At 39.0% G+C, this 20398-nt stretch overlaps 1 protein-coding gene across 3 annotated transcripts in view; it reads right to left on the bottom strand.

Annotated features, from left to right (window-relative positions):
- Positions 1-14159: 14159 nt before the first annotated feature.
- Positions 14160-20398, bottom strand: part of fbxw4 (F-box and WD repeat domain containing 4) — a 74195-nt gene continuing 67956 nt past the window's right edge. For all 3 annotated transcript variants that reach the window (XM_019882198.1, XM_019882199.1, XM_019882200.1), the window contains 2 exons: positions 17988-18129; positions 14160-14337 (listed from right to left, as the gene is read on the bottom strand). In XM_019882198.1, coding sequence (XP_019737757.1) covers positions 14200-14337; positions 17988-18129 — 280 coding nt within the window. In that variant the 3' untranslated portion in view covers positions 14160-14199. The remainder of the gene's footprint in view (positions 14338-17987; positions 18130-20398) is intronic.

Below are 20398 nucleotides of genomic sequence, written 5' to 3'. Positions count from 1 at the left end.
CCTGGGCTATGATTTACATTTTAAAAAGCACCAGCCCCTTTTGTGCTAAATATAAAGTACTATGTAAGTCTGTGCTAAAACACTAGTTCACTCTCCTTGACCCTCTTTGCCGTCATGTAAAATTTCCTCTTCTGTTTTGCCGCATTCCCCACGTCTCTTGAGGTTCTTGCTTCACGACTTGTCTTTTGAACTTTTTAGTCCAGTTCAAGAGAACAAAAGAAAACAAATCGCATTGTTCTTTGAGGAATTTTTGTTTGTTTGCCGCTTTTCATGGCCTCTTTTTTTTCGGCACCTTCTTATTCAGGATCCCAAGAAAGTCAATGGTTCCTTACATCCCAGTTTGACAAGTCAGAAGGATACATGCTAATCCCCTTAATCTAGCCTTTCTCTCACACACTGCCACAGGGAGAGAGGGACCGCACAGAGTAATCCTGTCGGAGCAACAATAGGATTAAGGGCCCAACCCTGTGAGCGACAATCATGCATCCACTGACTGATCTGCATAGCAGGAGCCCCGACCACTCTCTAGAATGTGACTTTATTTTTGTTTGGGGGGGTCTGACAAGGATTGAGGTGAAGTAGGGGAGGGATGGGTGAAATGTGACAAGGGGGAGGTTACTTCTTTGAGGGGCTGCTGGAGGTCTGACAGGCATTTGGGCTCCTGAGCACCAGGGACCCAGGAATGACTGACAGGTGAAGTGGACGGACTGGGTGGGTTTGTTATGGGTGAAAGCTTATCCTTTGGGGGTTGCGTGTGTATTTGTGGTAAGTGTACAATGTAAATAATACTTGTGTTGTTGAATAAAAACACAGACGCTGTAGTTGTGGCTCATCTACTGTATTTGCATCATATGATTGAGAAAGTTAGGGACATTGACCCCTGCGACCCTGAACGTTGCATGATGGATCGGAAGAAAAAAAAAACAGTGGTGAGACCAAAAAAAAAAAAAAAACATTAAAATGCTCAGTAGGCAGATTTAGCACAACTTCATCATGCTTACTTGGCCATTTGAGCATTCAGTCACAGGAAGTCCGACTCTAAAATTAAACTACAATGGCGATGACACAAGTTTGTTGTTATTATTTTTTGTAATTAAATTGCTGCTTTCTAATAAACGTAACGCACCCTCTACTTAAACAAAAAGAGGAACAGTCCATCCATTTCCTAGACTGTTTATCTTCACAAAAATCATGAGTGAGCTGGCAGGGGGGGGGGGTAAAACCCCAAACTGGTTGGCAACTAATTGGTGCACGTATAAACACACCCACAAAAAAACCATTCACACCAACATTACACCTTGGAAAGTTTAGAGACTTGAACCTAATAAACATATTTTTGGAATGTGAGAGGAAGTTGGAGTGATTATTGGATCTGACAAAGCATTGGCCCAATAGCCTTAACTGCTTTTGTGCTGTATTGTTTTGACCTTTGAACTAAAAAATATTGAGTTCCAAAATGATTTGCGTTTTCATTTTGATTTGCAATATTAATTAGTACCAGAAGTTTAAAAACTGCATAACTCTTTGAAGGAACAGAAATGAAGAGCAAGGATTAAATATTTGACTGATTGGAGCTACTACTTACAATGCACAAGTTAACAGTAATTTGACATTATATAACTATGTTGTCTTTTCCGGTTAAGGTCACGTCACACTAATGTGTCTTTACAGCTTTAAAATGTTTGTAAATAAATAAAACATCTCTTGCTGCGATTGACCTGTTACATGTCAATGCATATTTCATACTATACAAAATTACACAAATAAGAACATACATTTAGTTGATACAGAGAAAAATAAGTCAGAAAAATCTGCTGAAAAGGTAACATAGTGTACATTAGGTACACAATATTTTCTTAACCCATGAAAACTTTTTTCCCCTTTTTTTTCCCCCAAAAGCAACCGCATGTACTTTATCAGTGTACTTTTACTTTGTGACCACTAGATGGCCATGTTAATACAGTAGACAAATGTATTTGGCAGACTGAAATGAATTTCAACTTTGAGTCCAAATTAAACGCTCAAAGTAAAGTGACAAAAAAAACAGACAACTCAAACGACAAGGTTTTTCAGATACTCTATCCTCAAAGAAACGCCCACAACACTCAAATAAATCGAGGTCTCCCATCTCGATGGGACCTGCACCAAATGAAAGGAGAAGATTTCCCCACGACACTGTCAGAGAAAAGGGTACTGAGGGGGTCCATTTTCGTTCTCTAAGATATTACTTTTTGTGATGTCCCTCACATAGTTTGCAATTCCTAAGTAAGGGATGGGCAACTACACTCTGAATGGCCTCGAGAGAAAGCCGCCTCCCCCCCAAAAATAGGGGGTGGGCAGAAATATATATATTTTTATTTATTTTTACAAAGCCCCGAAGTTCTTTATAAAACACTAATAAACATTCAAAATGCGTTTCAGTGGGGGGAAAAAAATCCCGGGAAAATGTTTGAATGAAGGTCAAAAGAGCTAATTTTCTATTTTGGTTTGATAATTTTACATTTGACTCCAGGGAAGTAGTGCCTCACTAGTCATAAACCTCACAGCCCGTCACCGGAATCCAATTTAAGCAAATGAACAGTAGTAGCAGCAGTAATCTCGGCCAAGAACAGACAACTTGATGCACTTTAAATGAAATGTCATCAGTTCTTGTGAAGTAAACAACAACAACAAATCAGTTGTTTGTGTACTTTTGTACTTTTAGCTCTTCTGTCGCTAGGATGTATTGCGACATCCAATGCTAAACTTTTTCCGCCATAAAGTCCTTAATCCTTGTCATTTAAGAGCTTTTATGTTCCCCTTACTTTATGTTTCTTAATTAACTCCTGTTTTAAATTACAGTTGCCGGTTTTTGAAACCAGAAAGGGTTCATTCCTCCTTTTCAAATTTTTGAGAATGACACAAGTATTGGTTTTCACAAAATTTGCTGCATCAGTCTTTTTGTCAGAGGTTACTATGATTCACTGGAGCATAATTACATATACCAGAATTTCTTTAGTGTCAAAGGCTTTTATAGACAGCGACCGTCCATCCATCCATCTGTCTGCCCACGCACCTGCATAATAATGAAAGTGGATGGATTTTGTCAGAATTTTTTTTTTTTGTCGACCCAACTCTTGAGGATTGACCACAAATTGTCAATGGAGTTAAGGTCTGGGGAGTTTGCTGGCTGTGGACCCAAAATTTCGAGCCCCTTAGTTATCACTTTTGTTTCATGGCAAGGTGCTCTGTCATCCAGGAAAAGATATTGTTCATCATCAAACTGTACTTAACTGGTTGGGAGAAATTGCTCTCGGGAGATGTTTTGGGACCAATGTTTATTCATGAATGTGTTCTTAGATAAAAAATTTTAAGTCCAGTCCCTTGGCTGAGAGGCAACCCCACATATGAATGGTCTTAGGATTTTTTTACTTTCAGCAAAAAACAAAACATTTTCTTCCTCGGGCAAGTTTTTTTTCCCGGATGCCTCAAAACAATCGAAAAAGGGATTCATCAGAGAAAATGACTTCACCGCAGTTTTAGCAGTTCAACCCCAGTACCGTTTGCTGAATATCGGTCTGTCCCGAGAGGTTTTTCCTGGAGAGACCTGGCTTTTTTGCTGCCCTTCTTGACACCAGGCCATCCTCCAAAAGTCTTTGCCTCACTGTGCGTGTAGATGCACTCACACCTGTGTGCTGCCATTCCCGAGCAAGCTCTGCACCGGTGATGCTCCGATTCCGCAGCTGAATCAACTTTGGGAATGGTCCTGGCGTTTGCTTTCAAAAATTGAACCTCTTTTCCTTGAAGTGAGATTTAGATTTTTCATTTTCTGAGTTGATTAATCCATCAATCCATCTCTTCTCTAAACTGCTTATCCGCAATTCTATCAATTTAAATCTCTGATATAAATTCAGTAAAAAGTAAAAGAAATAAGGAAAATAACCCAACATATGTGGAAGGTCACATCACCATTTTTTTAGCAATAAAACAGTTTTTGGCGTAGAGTGCAAAAGTAAAAAAAATAAAAATAAATGAAAGTTGTGTTTAACACTGAAAATGTAAGTGCATGTAAAGTATATGTAAACTTGATTTTTCTTGACTCTCAATGAAATGAGAAGTGATAGTTACGTAGAAGGCAGTCACTGTCCAAGTAAAACCATCACATTTATGAGCGAGTCGCTTTCTTTCTGCCAACTTCAAGCGCCCCAAAACCACCGTCTTCACCTTTTGTGTTCAGCTGCAGGATGGCAACTTCTCAAGTGTGTTTCCTTGTTGTCATGTTGTTTGTGTGTAGTGTGGTTCGAGTGTCTATCCCATCTCGTGAAACTGCTGTTTTTTTTTTCAACACTGTACAGTCAAAGACATCTCAACACGTCGATTTGATTCGATTCACAATTCAAGAGAATTTACGGAATCAATACAGAATTATGGGGAGAAGATACTGAATCCATATTCGATTGCAAGGGGAAAGTATTGCAAAAGTGATGAATGGACATTTTTGCTCAGGCTTAATAAACAGTAACCCCCCTCTTCTATCGTCAGTTCTGTGTTCATGGTCCAGCTATTTGTTATTTTTTGGTTTGGTTTTTGTGCACTTTATATTTTTTTTCCTGCCTCCCATTTATTTTGGGTGTAATTCCACTCTCAACCACTAGATAGTGGCACACTATGAATCTGAAAGAACGACAAAGGAAGTATTTCAGTTTAGCCTAATTTTTGCTGAACATTATTTAATGCCATATCCTCTTAAATCGTGCTGTTGATGCCTCCAGAAAGCAACGGCTCTAGGTTCTTTTTAATCATGTACATCTTTGGGCATGATTATTGATGAATATTGTGAGATGGTAAATTCATTAATTTTAAATGAGATTTGTTACCAAGCACGTGTGACATTTTTGCTTGATATTATTTTGTGTTCTATCTTTAAGTGTGTTTGTATTGTTATGGGTGTTTAAAGACCTTCAAATAATTAATTGCTGTGAATGTAAATTAAAAAGTGAGAGAAAACAGAAAAGTGGCCAGAGCAAAGCAGACATCAATCGTCATGGAACGTTGGTAGACGATGTGGCAACTGGACGTCTGCCACTACGCCGAGGCTATTGAATTAAAAATGTTATGTTGGAGAACAGCCGGACTTGGACTGTACTATCTTAAGACCTAGGACAACAACAGGTTGAAAAAAAATCCTGAGTTTTCAAAATACTACATGATGGGGTGGGGCATCAAATATTTTGTTTCACATTTCCTTTGCCACAAAAGAGGAAATGCTTCATAACTCCCCAACACATGCTTAAAAAATGCCAATCTTCAATCAGATGCCAGAAGTTATGTGTATGTCACCATTTTGTTAGAGCCCCTTGAACGAATGCATCTGAAAACTTGCCAGCAACGTCTCAAGACATTGATCATGCTCTATGCTGAATAGTGTGACTTTTCAGCAAAGGGCGTGGTAATCACGATGCAAAGTTTGATTGTTCACCGTGACAATGAAAGCTGCTGTAACTTGACTGAGACGATTCTAGCTTCTCAAAATTTCTCATATTTCATGATAGTCCAGGCATGAAGACATCTATCCGTTTCTTAAATAATTGTGAGAAATCATTTACATAATCAGTGAAAACTGCTCAACACTCATTTCTCATTTTCCATCACATGGTCCTTGGCTCTTCTTTTGTCTTCATTTTCCTCTCCATCAGTCATTTTTACCACCACCATCTTTACGCTTTCGGACTATACCCTTAACTCTCACTTTACAGTCCTGCATATTACATAATCCGCACAAGATTAATCTGGTCTTCTCTGTGTACTTTTACCCCCAAAACCAAAATTCTTGCTTCTTCTGGAAGAATGTGTTCAAAACTTTTTGGGCAATGTCGACCAGGCTTTGTCCCTCTTAAGTTGCTGTCCTGAATACCAAACATGTCCATCCCTTCTTCATCACCACAGTTGCCTTCATGAACATAACTAACTTTCTCTCCACCTGGGATGCTCTGAACTACTTCATCTAGCTCCGGGACATTCATCTTGAATGCTGGAAGGGGCCACAATTTTTCATCAGTGCTACTTGGGGGCCAAATAGGACTATGCAATTCCTTAATAGATGCATGACAAAAATTGCATTTTAAATATGGACAAAATAAATGCTCATGCACTAAATACGTGTTCTTTTATTTGTCATAATACATTTCTGATTCCATGTATAAAAAAGACATACGACAGTGAAACTCCTCTACAACGAAATCATGTTTGCAGCAAGAATTTTTTTAAAAGGGGGGACTTTTCACTGAAGCAAATTTTATCTCAGACGTAAACACGAACACACAAAAAACGTTCTTCAAGCGTTAAAGCGTTTCTTTTCTTAACTCCTTGGTATGCAAAGGTCCGTTTTGTTGCCATTTTAGCAATGCAACGTTCGTGCTGCGTCTGAAACAAATTCTTCCTGTACTACTGCGCATGTGTAAACCAGTGTGATGGTTGCTGTTGCCGTTTCCGAACAAAGCAGTAGAGGTCGCTGTGGCATGCTGAGGTTGGATTAGACTTTTGCGGAAGGCTTCTTTTCGTTGTAGTGAATCTCATTGCGAGGCAAGAGCAGAGAAAACGATTTCGTATAACGGAACAAGGGGACTTTTCGTTGTGGGGGGAGCAGAAAAGTGGGAATGGCTTTCATGCATGAATATTTTTTCACACGAGGGGGGTATTTTCGCCCATATAGGTTTCGTTGAAGAGGAGTTTCACTGTCACCCAACCCAATAACAAAGGGAAGCAAATAACAACAACAAAAAAAGATAGTGATTATTTTTTCCTCCCTAGTGCAGATTGTTCTCTTGCAAAATACCATTCAAGGACAGCACAAAACTCTGGAAAAAAACAGTAAAAGAACTCATTTTGTGCATATTTTCAAAAAAATCAACTCACTCAAAAATTTTAATATAATTAAGGTACTATGTTTTCCTTCATATGATTCTAAATCCGCAAAAAAAAAGATTTGGCCTATTCTCCCCATCTCTATAAATGGCATGAATATCAAGCAAGTCTCCTCTTACAAATACTTGGGGATTTATATGGAGAGCAGGCTTAACTGGCAGACACATGTATCAATGTCTGTTCGAGGATCCATCAGCGCCTTCATTTCTTGCGACGTCTGAGAATATTTGGAGTTGGCAGAAATATTTTGTTGATCTTTTATAAAGCAACCATTGAGTCAGTCCTGCGCTTTGGAATAACCAGTTGGTTTGGGAACCTAAGTGTTAAATCTAAAGCTCAGATAACCAGCTTGGTTAGGACAGCAGGGATGGTAATCGGGCAGCCCTCACCACCTGCTCCCCAGGACATATATGGCCAGTCCGTTATTCAACAGGCCAACAACATTTTAGACAATACTTCCCATGTGCTACACTCCCAATTCGATCTCCTAAACTCAGGAAGGAGGTATAGTACTCTTCTCTGCAAATTAAACCGATAATAAACTCATTCATACCGCAAGCTGTCAACTTAATGAACGAACAATTAGAGGGAGGCAGACAAACAAGCAAGAGGACAGAAGGTCAGTGTGGGGTGTGCATATGCCTGTAATGTATTGTCCAATGTGTGTCAAGTATATATTGTACTGTACTGTATGTATTGTCCAGTGTATATGGTGTGTAGTGTATGTGGTATGTATTGCTCAATGCATGAAGCAGCACTGAAGGCCTGTCCTCCGAGACAAGTTTCTCCTACGGGAGACCAAATAAAAGTCAAATTCAATTCAAAAATACCCATATTGTAGACTCAGTATCAGCACAACTCGGCCACGGCTGCTATTTACCCGGTAATGGTGATATTACATCAACTCAACTATATTTATAGAGCACTTTTAAACAGCCATCGCTGCACACAAAGTGCTGTACATCTTACAATTACAGTTGTTGCATACTTTCAGTTCAACGCCCACAAATTTACATATTTGCTGATTGTTTTCACCCTTAATTTTTCCCCAAATATATATATTTTTTAATATTTTGGGGTTTTCTGGTGTTTTTTTTCTCCACCTACCTACCTTTATTTGTGGAAAACGTAGAGTGAATGTTCATCAGTGTTCTTTGGATAATTTTTGGGCTTTGAAGGAAAAAATATTGGGGGGTGCCGGGGGTGGAATAAGGTGGGTGTGTGGTGGGTAGTTATTCAAGGTGCCACTCAAGGTGTGGCTTGCGAGCCGCCAGTTGTCCATCCCTGGTTTAGTTCATTCTCGAATGTTTCTTTCGCTTATCATTCACATCCTACCCGTGGCACATAATCACTACTATCATTAAACATATAACATCCTCGATTTCAAGCTTCAGCTTCACCACTCACTTGTGATACTCTTTTTACCTGCAGAACATTCAACACTTAACTAAACTCTTTCTTTTTGACAATGCCCAATCCATTTCTCTTCCGATCGACACCACGGACAAAAAAATGTTCCTAGATTTAAACCCAACTGCCCCTCCACCTGCTCTCCTAGACATGCCATAAATTTCTTTCTACTTATCATCATGTGAACAAAGTAGTCCCAATTTTCTGAGTCCCTATTTTCAGTTTTTAGCTCTCAACTTCCATTTTCTCTTCCACCTATGGACACACGTTCCTCATCTCCCGCATTTTCGACTCACAATATTGAATTTCCACCAGTGCCCTGTTGGTTAACTATGGCAAGAGTGCATGTTTTTACAAGTGGTCAATTTTTTTCCATGATATACATATTTGGCTTTGGTGCAATTCAGGAATGAGGAATCTAGTTGTACTTCACACATAGCACCAACTCCAGCCTTTGTAGTGTGAAACTCCAGGTGCACTGTATGTGTGTGGATAATCCAGCGTCTGCACAAATGTATCCATCCCATCTACTTGTATCTTTGCCAAGTAAGAAGGGGATTTGGGATGGGGGATCAAACATGCAAATCCCCCAGTGTGTGATCTGAGGTGCTTGGGTCAAATACATGTACATCCAAACAGTGTCTATCCACAGTGATGACTTGGGCTTGTCAAGAGGATAATGTGCCTTACTTCAAAGACCTCAGCTGCATTCAGGCAGCCCATTCACAAAGTTGGAGGAGAAAAGTGTGTGCTGTTTTCCTTACTGGGACTCACAGGCATTGTGTGCATTTGCATTTTTACGTGTCAAACGTGTGTGTCGTCAACTGCCCTCCAGCTAATGGATTAACCTTCTTGAAGCAGGCTTCAGCATGCTTCTTATGCCCAACAAATGAGTTCTTGATTGTTCTGTCCATCTAGCTTTCAGAATCTTTCCGTGTCATGCTGCATGTCCACTCCATAATACGAAACTAAAAGAACGACCATTTTTTTATCTGCCGTGGATTCACACACTGCATGCATATTCATTAAATTTGTCTTCTGATTTTTAGCCATCACAGCAGCGAACATGGCAAATACACGGGAGCAGGGCAACGTATGTCAGTCAAAAACGCTTTTGACTTCCTGTTACTGAGCAGACTCAAATAAGCCATCCTCTGCGTCCAGCAGCTGCAGCAGGCCACCATGGGCGATGGTCAAGCGACGTCACTTTTCTCAAGGATAAAACAGCCCCGTCAGTCAGATGTTTCAATACTACTACTACTGCTACTCACCCATCCATCCATCATCCATCTGTCCATCATCAAACGTAAAATGTATGTGCATGACGTGAAAAAGTACATACAGTGGTACCTCTACTTAGGAAATTAATTGGTTCTGGAAGAAGTTTCTTAACGAGAACATTTTGTAAGCAGAGACGCATTTTCCATGTAAATACCCTAATCTGTTCCAAGCCCCCCAAAATTCAGACTTAAATGTTTCCTAGAGCAGAAAAATGCATCAAAATATGTAACAAACATGTTACAATTAGATTATTGAACAATAAATGAGAGTTGTGCATAATGTAAAAAAAAAAACAAAGATAAGAGTAAAGAATAAAAATTATGTTCATTTAACTTTTAACTGCATCCTCATCGTTTTTTGACGTCTTTAGTTCATGTTCTCTCTCGGAAGTGGTTTTTGCCTGGCGTTTTGTAAAGAACTCATCCGTGGACGTTTGCTTTTGTGGGCGTTTAACAATCCTTCGAAAATGTCTAAGACAAACATCAGCATTGTGAGCAATCACTGGACTGGTGAACACTTTTTCTGGGTGATTGACATTTACATAAAATTATCGGAATGCCTCATGGCTCGAGGGGCGAATGACGAGGACCCCGCATAGACATATATCTATCTATACACATAGACACATTCGGTAGAGGTCCATCTGAGCCAATGGGATGCCAGGAAGATGCTCGGTCATAGCCATTGGCAGAGCAGCTTTCAGTATGTTGCGTTCAGGAAACTCACAGCTGTGAGTAGCTTTTATCTTTCGTATCTTGAAATTTCTTTCTTCAGTTGCTCAACAACGCTTCGGGTGGCCCTGGATGTTCCAGGATGTCAGGCAGTTTGTTGCCACCTGTCTCTTTTACTGCTGAGGGAAGTCCTCTCGCCATAGCCCCATGGGTCTCCTGCTACCTCTGCCCATCCCAAGCCGTCCTTGGTCCCACCTGTCAATCAATTTTGTCTCTGGTCTATCTCCCCCTCATGGAAACATGGTCATTTCGGCCGTGGTTGACCGATTCTCCAAGATGGTTCAGTTCATTCCATGACCCAAACTTCCCTCCGGCCTTGAGACAGCGGACATAGTTGTCTTCAAGCTCCATGGCATCCCCATTGACATGATTTCTGTCCGGGGCCCCCAGGTTCATTGGACCTGTTGAAATTGAGGGGGGCCTTAACCCATCCACCATCCATCTAAGGCAGGAGTGCCCAACCAGTCAATCGAGGTCAACAGGTAGTCCGCGGGCTGGTCCCAGGTCCATCGAGAGGGGTGTCAGGGGAAATGGTGGAAAAAAATAACTGTGTATCTTTGTTTGTGAAATGAATATTATTTTTGAATAAAGTAAGCTTTCATTTATTCACTGCTGGTAGGAACTATTAGTTTGCTGTGTCCCCAGCCCAGCTAATAGCAGAAAGTCCCATGCTATTAATAATATCATTCATAATAGCTTTTCAAGAAGTTTGCAATGCATTTGAAGCTCCTGGCTGATTACAAAAAGAGGAAGCAGGTTTTAGATTTAACTTTATGCAACCCCATCCCCGACCCAAGCACAACCAGGTGCAACCTGATTGCGTCGCAGAGGCGGCGTTTGCCGCGTCGACTTTTTTGGCGCGGTAGCATCAACCAGGACTGGGATACAGAGCACTGGCCTCCCTGCAGAGTCTGGGTCCAGGGTACTGTGCCCGGTGCCAATTTGGGAGTGACAAAAGCGGAGCATTAGCAGAGGCCCCATCGGGAGTTATGGCCTCACCGCACAGACCAGACACAGTCCGTGAGAAAAGTGGTGAGACAACGGCTTCTGTGGAGTTACGTCCACAGCTGAAGGAAGAACATGCGGCCTGGAATGGACTGAGAAACACAACAATTTATCTGTGACAAAAGCAGCGGCCGTATCAAAGGAGGTGCGATTAGAAACTAAACCCTCAGTCCAACTAGAGAACATCACCGTGTTACACAAAATACAGCATGGTCATCAGCTGGCACCAGTCAATAGACCATATAGGAAAAACAACAGCCAACATAATGCAAATATACGCAAGTTATTGATGAGGAAATACAGATCGAGTAAGGTATTTCAGACATTAAACCAGGCAAAGAGAATATGGGATGATGGATCCCTACTACAAGCTGTAAGGCTTATTTGGGGGATATTTAAATATTTGCAGCTTGGCCTCCAAAAGAGAACAACTTGAACATTTCATGATTAAATCTAATATTGATGTTATAGGGTAGTCAGAGTGCCATCATCACGAGAATCCCTTGTCACAATGCCTGGTTATATTGTTTTCAGGAAAGACAGAATAGAAGGAAAGGGTGGTGGTGTCCTCCTTTATGTAAAATAAAAAACTTAAAATGTATTCAATTCGAAATACAAAGAGAAATCGAACTGGGATGTGTGGGAGTGAATATAACACTCCACAAGTATGTGCTTATAGTTTTCTGCATATATCAAAAACCTACTACCAAATATTCATTTTTAGAATCAACTCAAAGCGCTTCTCAAATTACGCAATCATAAAAAAAAAAAGAGATCATCCTACTTAGTGATTTTAATATAAACTGGGACAAAAAAAAAAGATCTCAAAGCCATTACCGATCATTTCAGTCTTATTCAACTCATCAATAAACCAACAAGAATCACCACTCGTTCTCAAACTAAAATAGATCTATTGTTCACAAACAGACCTGAAAGAATTAATCAAACTCATAATCTCTTAACAGGATTATCAGATCATAATGCATTTTTATTTATTAGAAAACTGTTAGAAAATCCATTCGTAAATCCAAACGAAAGTATTTAAACCAACACAACAAATATAATTCCTCGGAGCCAACGACACAATTTCAAAGAGGCAATAAACATACTTGACTGGAATACCATTCTCTCTTCAAATGATATTACTTTCTGTTGTCATCGTTACTCCCCCAAAATTTGATCAACTATTGATAAGTTGTCAATTAGTACACGGCAAAAGAAAAATAAAATCCATCTGCCATGGATAAACCCAGAAGATGTACAACTCATGAAAAATCGGGACTATCTCCTAAACCTGGCATGGAAATCAGGATTGAGTGTAGAAAAACAAAAATTGACATAATCAAGAAATAAAGTGATACAAACATTACATAGGACAAAAGCAAACTATTTCATGAACATCACAGAAAACACAAAACGCAACGGCAAAAAACAAATCTGGAACAGTCTAGTATAACTCCCGGGTAAATGAACAAAAACAGGAGAGAGTTAGCAATAAATATATATATATATATATCCCAAAATTGTCATCCCTCTAAACAGGAATATAATCCAATCAATGATCCCACTTTTTAACATAAATAAGATAACTACTGGAGAAGCAGCCAACATCATGAGCTCACTCAGCACCTTGAGAGTCAAAGATGATTTTGGTTTTGACGTCGGCTTTTTAAAAGAACACAAGAAAACACTGATAGAGCCAATCGCCCACATGGTGAATGTATCTATGAAAAATTATGTTGACCAAGATGCATGGATAATAGGTGGTCAGTCCAATATTTAAAACCGGGGACAAAAATGGTAAAATCAAACATCTAGATCAATAAACATAGTATTCTGTAGAATCAAAAATAATTGAAAAACGGATTGTTAAAACTATTCATCGAACAAAAATCTAAAAGAGAATAAAAGTCCTCGACATCACATGCAATTTGGCTTCAGCTTCCAATATTCAACTGAGGATGCTCTCAGTGTGTTCCTAGATAAAAACCCCAAAGCTTTTTCGACAAGAGTGAATATCAGTGCTGTTTTTTTGGACCTGAAAAAAAATCATTTGACACTGTTGACCATAATATTCTTCTAGCACAATTAACTAAATGAAATTTCTCAGAACAAGCTTTAAAATGGATGAAAGCGTATGTCAGAAACCGAAAAACAGTGTGTGGTGGTGAGTGATATCAAATGACCCTACCTGGAGTGTCCAGTGGGGTCCCACAAGGCTCTGTACTTAGACAAATTCTAGTTTCGCTTTACCAGTCCAATGCAAAAATACTCATATACAAATGTACACCGATGACGCAGTGATATACTGTATAGTCCCACAAAAACTGTGTAAGAAGCTGGATGCATTCTCACAGCTGAATTGACCATTGTCATTACTCAACTTTCTCTTTGTCTCTCTGTCTTTTTTCTTTTTTTTTGCCACCTGTCCCAGCTTTTTTGAAGCGTGTTGCAGCCAAAAAAATCTAAGTTTATTATGATTTGCTTAAAAACAATAAAGTTTATCAATTTGAACATTAAATATGTTGTCTGTAGTATATTCAATTAAATTAAGATATCCTTTATTTGTCCCACACTGGGGAAATTTACAGTCTACAGCAGCAAAATTGGGGAGTAGAAAGAAGAAAAAAACAAAGCATACATGCAACTGGTATAAGGTGGCTGTGCTATTTACAATTGTTACTGGTTTTTCACGTATTTTATTTTTTATTCAGCAGGTTGAACATGATCTGCGAAACATGGTATTCTGGTTGTATGTTTCATACAATGTCTCAACTTCATTGGAGTTGTAGTTACATGAAGCTATAGAAAACAACAGTCGAGAACACATTTTTCACAGATTTAATATAAATACTTTTATTTTCATGTGTCATCTGATGGTGATGTTTAGGTTGTGTCTAAAGTCTAATGAGTGGAGTGCAGTTGCCAGGGCTGCATACAGGTGAGAACTGCTGAAACGCAGGCAATACACTGGGCTGCTCACCAGGTCGGAGCTCAACTGGAAAAACTGCCAAAAAAAAAAAAAAAAATCAAAACACATACAGTTTTACTATTTGGTGCAATATCTATTATGTTACAGGGTTTCATTCTATAATAAGTGCATTTAAATTTGATGAAAGAAAGAGCAATGAATAAAGTGCACTTACTGAATGACAATTTTTTTAATGGGGAAAGGTTCTAAATAAAGTCAAAATTAAAAATAGAAAGCCTTTTTTTTGTTACCCTGCAAACACTGTCCCCCAGACATGACGAATAGTTCTGATGTCACGCAGTGCTGGCTTCATTTATTATTAATTTGTAAATGTTACATTTTTTAATTTTCACTACTTCTCTCCCGTGGCATTGATTTATGTAGAGAAGGAAACTGGAAGCTTTTGAGAAAAATGTCATCATTGGTAGCATTTGACTGCCTATAGAACATGGATGGTTTCTACCTCCTTTTACCTGCAAATGGAAACATATTTGGTATATGAAATCATTGTAATTAGCAAATAAAATTCCAGAATATTTAAAAGCAATGCATAACCACAGAATAAACTACTCAATGAGCAGTGTACAGTATAGTAATCTCTCGCTATAACGCGGTTCACCTTCCGCGGCTTCGCTGTTTCACTGATTTTTTCATTGCAATTTTTAAAATACTTTTTTGAAACAATGAATTGTGTTCTGCATCCTGATTGGCTAAGGGACTGACCAACGTGAACGGTCTCCACACCTCATCTCTGTACAGTTTGCCAAATTTACCTTTGCAAATTTTTGGTGTTTGGTTTCATTCTATCAGTGGCGGATGCTGGTCTGTCAAGGAGGGGAAGCTCAATTTCGGCCTACAGCATAAAATGTCTCAGTTTATTTATACGTGAATTCTACTCTCCGTTCCTTTTCAAAAAAATCAAAAGGATGCCTTCACCATAATATCGGTGATTGGCTTTCAATGAAAAAGAGATTCAGCCTCAGACAGATCATCCAATCATCATGCAGAAAAGCTGAGCGTCCGGGTCAGCCAATACGCTGAGCGTCCAATGGGCGGGACAAAACCAGCATTTATCCAATGACTCGTCTCATTTCAATGCATTGGGACAACCTACACTGAACTCTCTAGATGCCGAGCGTCCGCACGGTTGACGCTTAGCGTCCACACAGTTTAAAACAGTGAAGCTGGGGGAATGAATGAGAAGAGAGTCACGTCGTAACCAGTAATAATAAGGTGATTCGGAACAAAAGTTGAGCATGTTGTAGCGCATATTTAGTCAATGACATGTCCACACAATTGTACGTACACACAAATATTTGATCACTTACTTTTTGACATTTTCCGGGAAGCTGAGCTTCCCTTGCAGTCTTAGAACAATCGGCTCTGCATTGTATATATAGTTCAGTATTGTATAATAACTGTAAAAAATAAAGCTGACTATCAAGTACCAAGTACATTTTTATTTGAAATTTTGTCCCTCTCACATTTTTTTGCTTTTTTTTTTTAATTTATTTTTTTTTATAAATCCTACTTTACGGATTTCACTTATCACGGGTTCTTTGTGGAATGTAACCCCCGCGATAAACGAGGGATTACTGTACATCGGTTATAAGGATGCAGCATCCGGGCCTGCCTAGGCCGTGTCCAAGCACACATGGCACACGGCACATAAATAAATGAATAAATAACAAACAAACAAACCTTTTGATGTGTTGTATTTTATCCTCATGTTGATAGATTCGATCAGGTAACTTAATATTGGTGAAAGGCTCAATGAAATAAAAAGAATGAAAGTTGTTTTTTTTTGTTTTTTTTCCCCAAAGGGTCATCGACACCCAAGCGGTTTTAGAAGTCAGAATTTTAAACCACTATTTTATTTTAGGTTTCTTCACTGGTATATTTGGAATGACAGGCATCCTGACAAACAGGTGTTCTGCAGCACTTTCTTCTCAGAAGTAAAAAGCTGAATGCTTGTCACCGACTCCACTATGCAGACTGAGATTGGTGGCTTTTTCATTCAAATCGATACAAAGCACCATGACACACAAATATCTATTAAATTGTCACAATTCTAAAAAGTGTTTTTACTGTAGGTTTGTTCTCATCTCCACCACGTATGTGTTGAGCAAGATTATAGACATGTATGCATTCCACTTTATGAAACCATGAATGAGGACTGCACAACAAACAATGACGTCTTAACCACATTTCGTACTTGTGATGGTGGGAAGCCAATGATATTAACTACTCACGGTAAGAAACAAGTTAATATGTAACGTATTTTCGACACTATGAACTGCACCTGAAAGCCTTCAATTTTCTCGAAAGCTGACAGTGCACCTTATAATGTGACCCGCTTTATACTATATATTGATCAACATTCTGATTTCTTGAATGTAGTATTTTTAAATGTTCTGTACAGCGTTTTCTTTTTTTTTTTTTTTTTTTTTACAGCTGCAGCGGTTGTGTTAGCTCTATATAAATAAAGATGTATTTTATTGTATTCTCTTTTGCATAACGCATAACGCAACCACAGCCACTATTGTAGCTTCAATTCATTCTATGCGCCTTATAATGCAGTGCACTCTGTATATGGAAACAGTTTTAAAATAGGCCATTCATTGAAGGTGCGCCTTATACTCCTAAGCGCCTTATAGTGCAAAAAATACGGTAAATGTGGCTGAAAAGCTGTTACCGCAGCGCGTTGTCTTAACCTGAGTGACATCATCAGTAATGACAATGGTGTTTTAACCATAAGTAATTAATTAGATGATTTCGTTACTCGAATATTAACACAGTTTGTAACGGCGTTATACTGAAATGCCATTACTGTATTGAACTAAACTACATTAATTAATACAATTGCCTTCATAGCTGTGACTGTGCACTTACCGAACTAAATCAGGGCATTGCAATTTTGCTAATTAGTATTTATACTTAATTATTAAAATATTTACTTAACATTGACATTACAACAATTTTTTTTTTTGTGCCATTAGCTATTTTCATGTGGAGTTATATTTGCAAAGACTGACATGGAAACAAATAACATCCATCCTTTAAATTATTGAAAGTATCACTCACCATTATCTACGCTTCAATGAGCCGTAGAATTCCGACAAGTATTATAACAGAAAAGACACAAGTACCGTAAAGTCTCATAGCGATTGTTATTCAATGAAAAATTAAATTTTCGTGAGCACAGTTACTGTCTGAGCATAATTGAACAATCTGGTGATGAAGCGTCACATTGTGTCGCTGGTCTTGTTGTCCGCCGCTGATATGAATCTATTAACGTAAGTGATGATTGGGGCTAGACACAAATCGTTATTATTTGGCTCATGTCGGACTTGTCTGCTGGCTTCCACTACAAATGCTTAAGCATTACATCATTGGAGCCTATTGACAGAACACCACCACGCCTGCCAATGGTGTATTGTCAAAACATAAGTCAATTATCGATAAACTCTTTTTAGTCGTTTTCTACTTATTTGCACAATTATGTGACTCCGAATTTTTGAAACTATCCGAAACAATCAATATGTGCGTAACGAGTTAGCATTCAGTGATTTCCTTGACAAAATATGGACAATCCGTTGGCAGCTCTGAATACCTAATAAACAACTTAATTTATAATTCAATGGAGATTTCTGCATTATTGTATAATATATAAACCATGAACCCACCTGTAAGCATTCAGTCAGTCTTTTGTCCCAGAGTCGAACAACACCATAGTAGGAGGAGCCGCTGGCTATCATGTGATTTCCATCTGTTTGCATACAGTATAAGGCACTATCATGAGGTTCCTCCCACTCCATGACACTCTTCCTGTTGGTAAGAAAATAAAAATACGCTTACGTTCTTGTGAACGACTTAATTCAGAACAAAGAAAGTAAAAGTAACTTTCTATATGTAGAATAAGGGTTCCCAAGTTCCTTTGAGATTTCAAAATTCCGTACTTTTCCAAGTCCCTAAAATTTTCCTTCCTTCCTTCGGACAATAGGTGGGCTCCACCTGGAACTGGTTGCCAGCCAATCGCAGGGCACACAAAAACAAACAACTATTCAGACTCACAATCACACCAAAGGACAATTTAGAGCATATGTGTGCAAACTATGGCCCGTTGGTCTTTTAAATCCGGCCCGTCGAAAGTTGGTACACAATTAAGGTTCGATGTGAATGATTGCATTCATTTCATTTGGACTTGTAATGACAGACATTTCAATGCCAGGTGGCGCAGTTACTTGAAGTTGCATAGCACAGGGAGGGAGGAGTAGATGAAGTGAGAGGGAGAGAGATAGAGGGAGAAATCTTATCTGCCACTTGCGGACCTCTGTCAAACGGAAATTCCCGAACCCAGTAAAAAAAAAACCTTATGCATTAAACTTTCTACTACTATATTACATTAACTCATTCACTCCCAAAGACGTTTTTAAACGTCTTTTCAGACTTAGTCTAGAATTGGCTGGTACTGAATGAGTTAATGATCGATTCATAAGAACGGAAGTTCCGGAAGCCATACGGAAACCCTCAGTAGCGCCAACTCAAGCAACTCCCGCTCGATACGACGGAATAAGCGTCTCCACACCGCTATTTTCATATCATTGGATCCAAAACGGCGGCATTCAAATGACTCTTGATTGCAGTGAGTTTTACTGGAATTGCAAAAGCTTTTAATTTCATTCATTTACATTTACGTCCTGTAGCTCATGGCATCCAAACGAAGAGGAACAGTAATGACCGTGGAAGAAAAAGTGAAATGCATCCGATTAAGTGAAGCGGGTTACAAAAAAGGACAGTCAAACCTCGGTTTTCGAACGTCTCTGTTCTCGACCAAATCGGTTTTTGACCAAAAATTTAGAGTTTTTTTATGCCTTGGATTACGACCGAAATTCGGTTCTTGACCAAAGTGAGCACACTTGAATGCGCCACTCGACTTCTCTCGACTTCCTTACACGAGGAAGTGACGCTTCCTCGGCTTGACGAAGAAGTGACGCCTCCGTTGTGAGCAGACGTGTTCAATGAAAGATTTTTTTAAAAAAAAAGAAAGAGCGTCCGTCCATTGTGAGCAGACGTGTTCAATAAAGATTTTTTATTTTATTTTATTTTTTAAAAAGAGCGTCCATTGTGATCAGACGTGTTCAAAGATTAAAAAAAAAGAGCGTCCATTGTGAGCAGACGTGTTCAAAGATTTAAAAAAAAAGAAAAAGAGCATCCATTGTGCGTCCATTGTGAGCAGACTTGTTCAATAAAGATTTTTAAAAAAGCAGACGTGTTTGTTGACATCTACGCAAATTGGACTGGTATTTCTGCATGGCACCAAAGAACGAAAGTGGAAGTAGTAAAGCTGCTGAAAAAAGAGGAAAATAGTGCGCAAAACTATTGAATTTAAGAAAGATTTGACAGTGAAATATGAATCAGGTGTGCATGTGTCTGTATTGGCTAAGGAGTTCGGCATGCCGAAATCAGCACCATCCGAAAAAAGAAAGACCATCATAAAGTCAGTGATGTGGCGAAAGGATCTTGTGTGTTTAGTGAACAAAGGCCACAAATATTAGAGGAGGTGGAGAAACGTTTGCTTATTTTCATAAATGAGAAACAGCTAGCAGGGGACAGTCTTAGCCAAGATACGATTTGTGGCACAACAAGACAATTGTATGGGGATTTGATAAAAAAAGGATCCTAACATTGCTCCTGAAGAGTTTGATTTTAAAGCAAGCAGAGGATGGTCCAAAAAGTTGAGGAAAAGAAGTGATTCGTCATGGGGAGGCAGCCAGTTCAGATAAGGAAGCTGCCAAAAAGTTTAAAGTTGAGTTTGAAAATCTCATCAAGGCCGAGGAATGTCTTCCCCAGCAAACTTTTAATATGGACGAGACTGGACTTGTGGATAAAGCGGTTCAGAAAATGGATGGAGGGATGTTACCCCGTACCGTAGTGTAGGATTGCAGAGAGAGAGTCCATAGTTACAGCCATTACTTTGGGGTTTATTCATTCAAGGTGTAAAATAATGCAATCTACAATTGTCACGATGAGAGAGAGAGAGAGAGAGAGAGAGAGAGAGAGAGAGAGAGAGAGAGAGAGAGGTGTTATTTGCATG

Source organism: Hippocampus comes, unplaced genomic scaffold (assembly GCF_001891065.2).
Source record: "Hippocampus comes isolate QL1 unplaced genomic scaffold, H_comes_QL1_v1.1 scaffold36, whole genome shotgun sequence".
In the NCBI taxonomy this organism is placed as follows: domain Eukaryota; kingdom Metazoa; phylum Chordata; class Actinopteri; order Syngnathiformes; family Syngnathidae; genus Hippocampus; species Hippocampus comes.
Note: the sequence above shows the minus strand (reverse complement) of the source record. Positions and strands in the feature narration are given on the sequence as shown.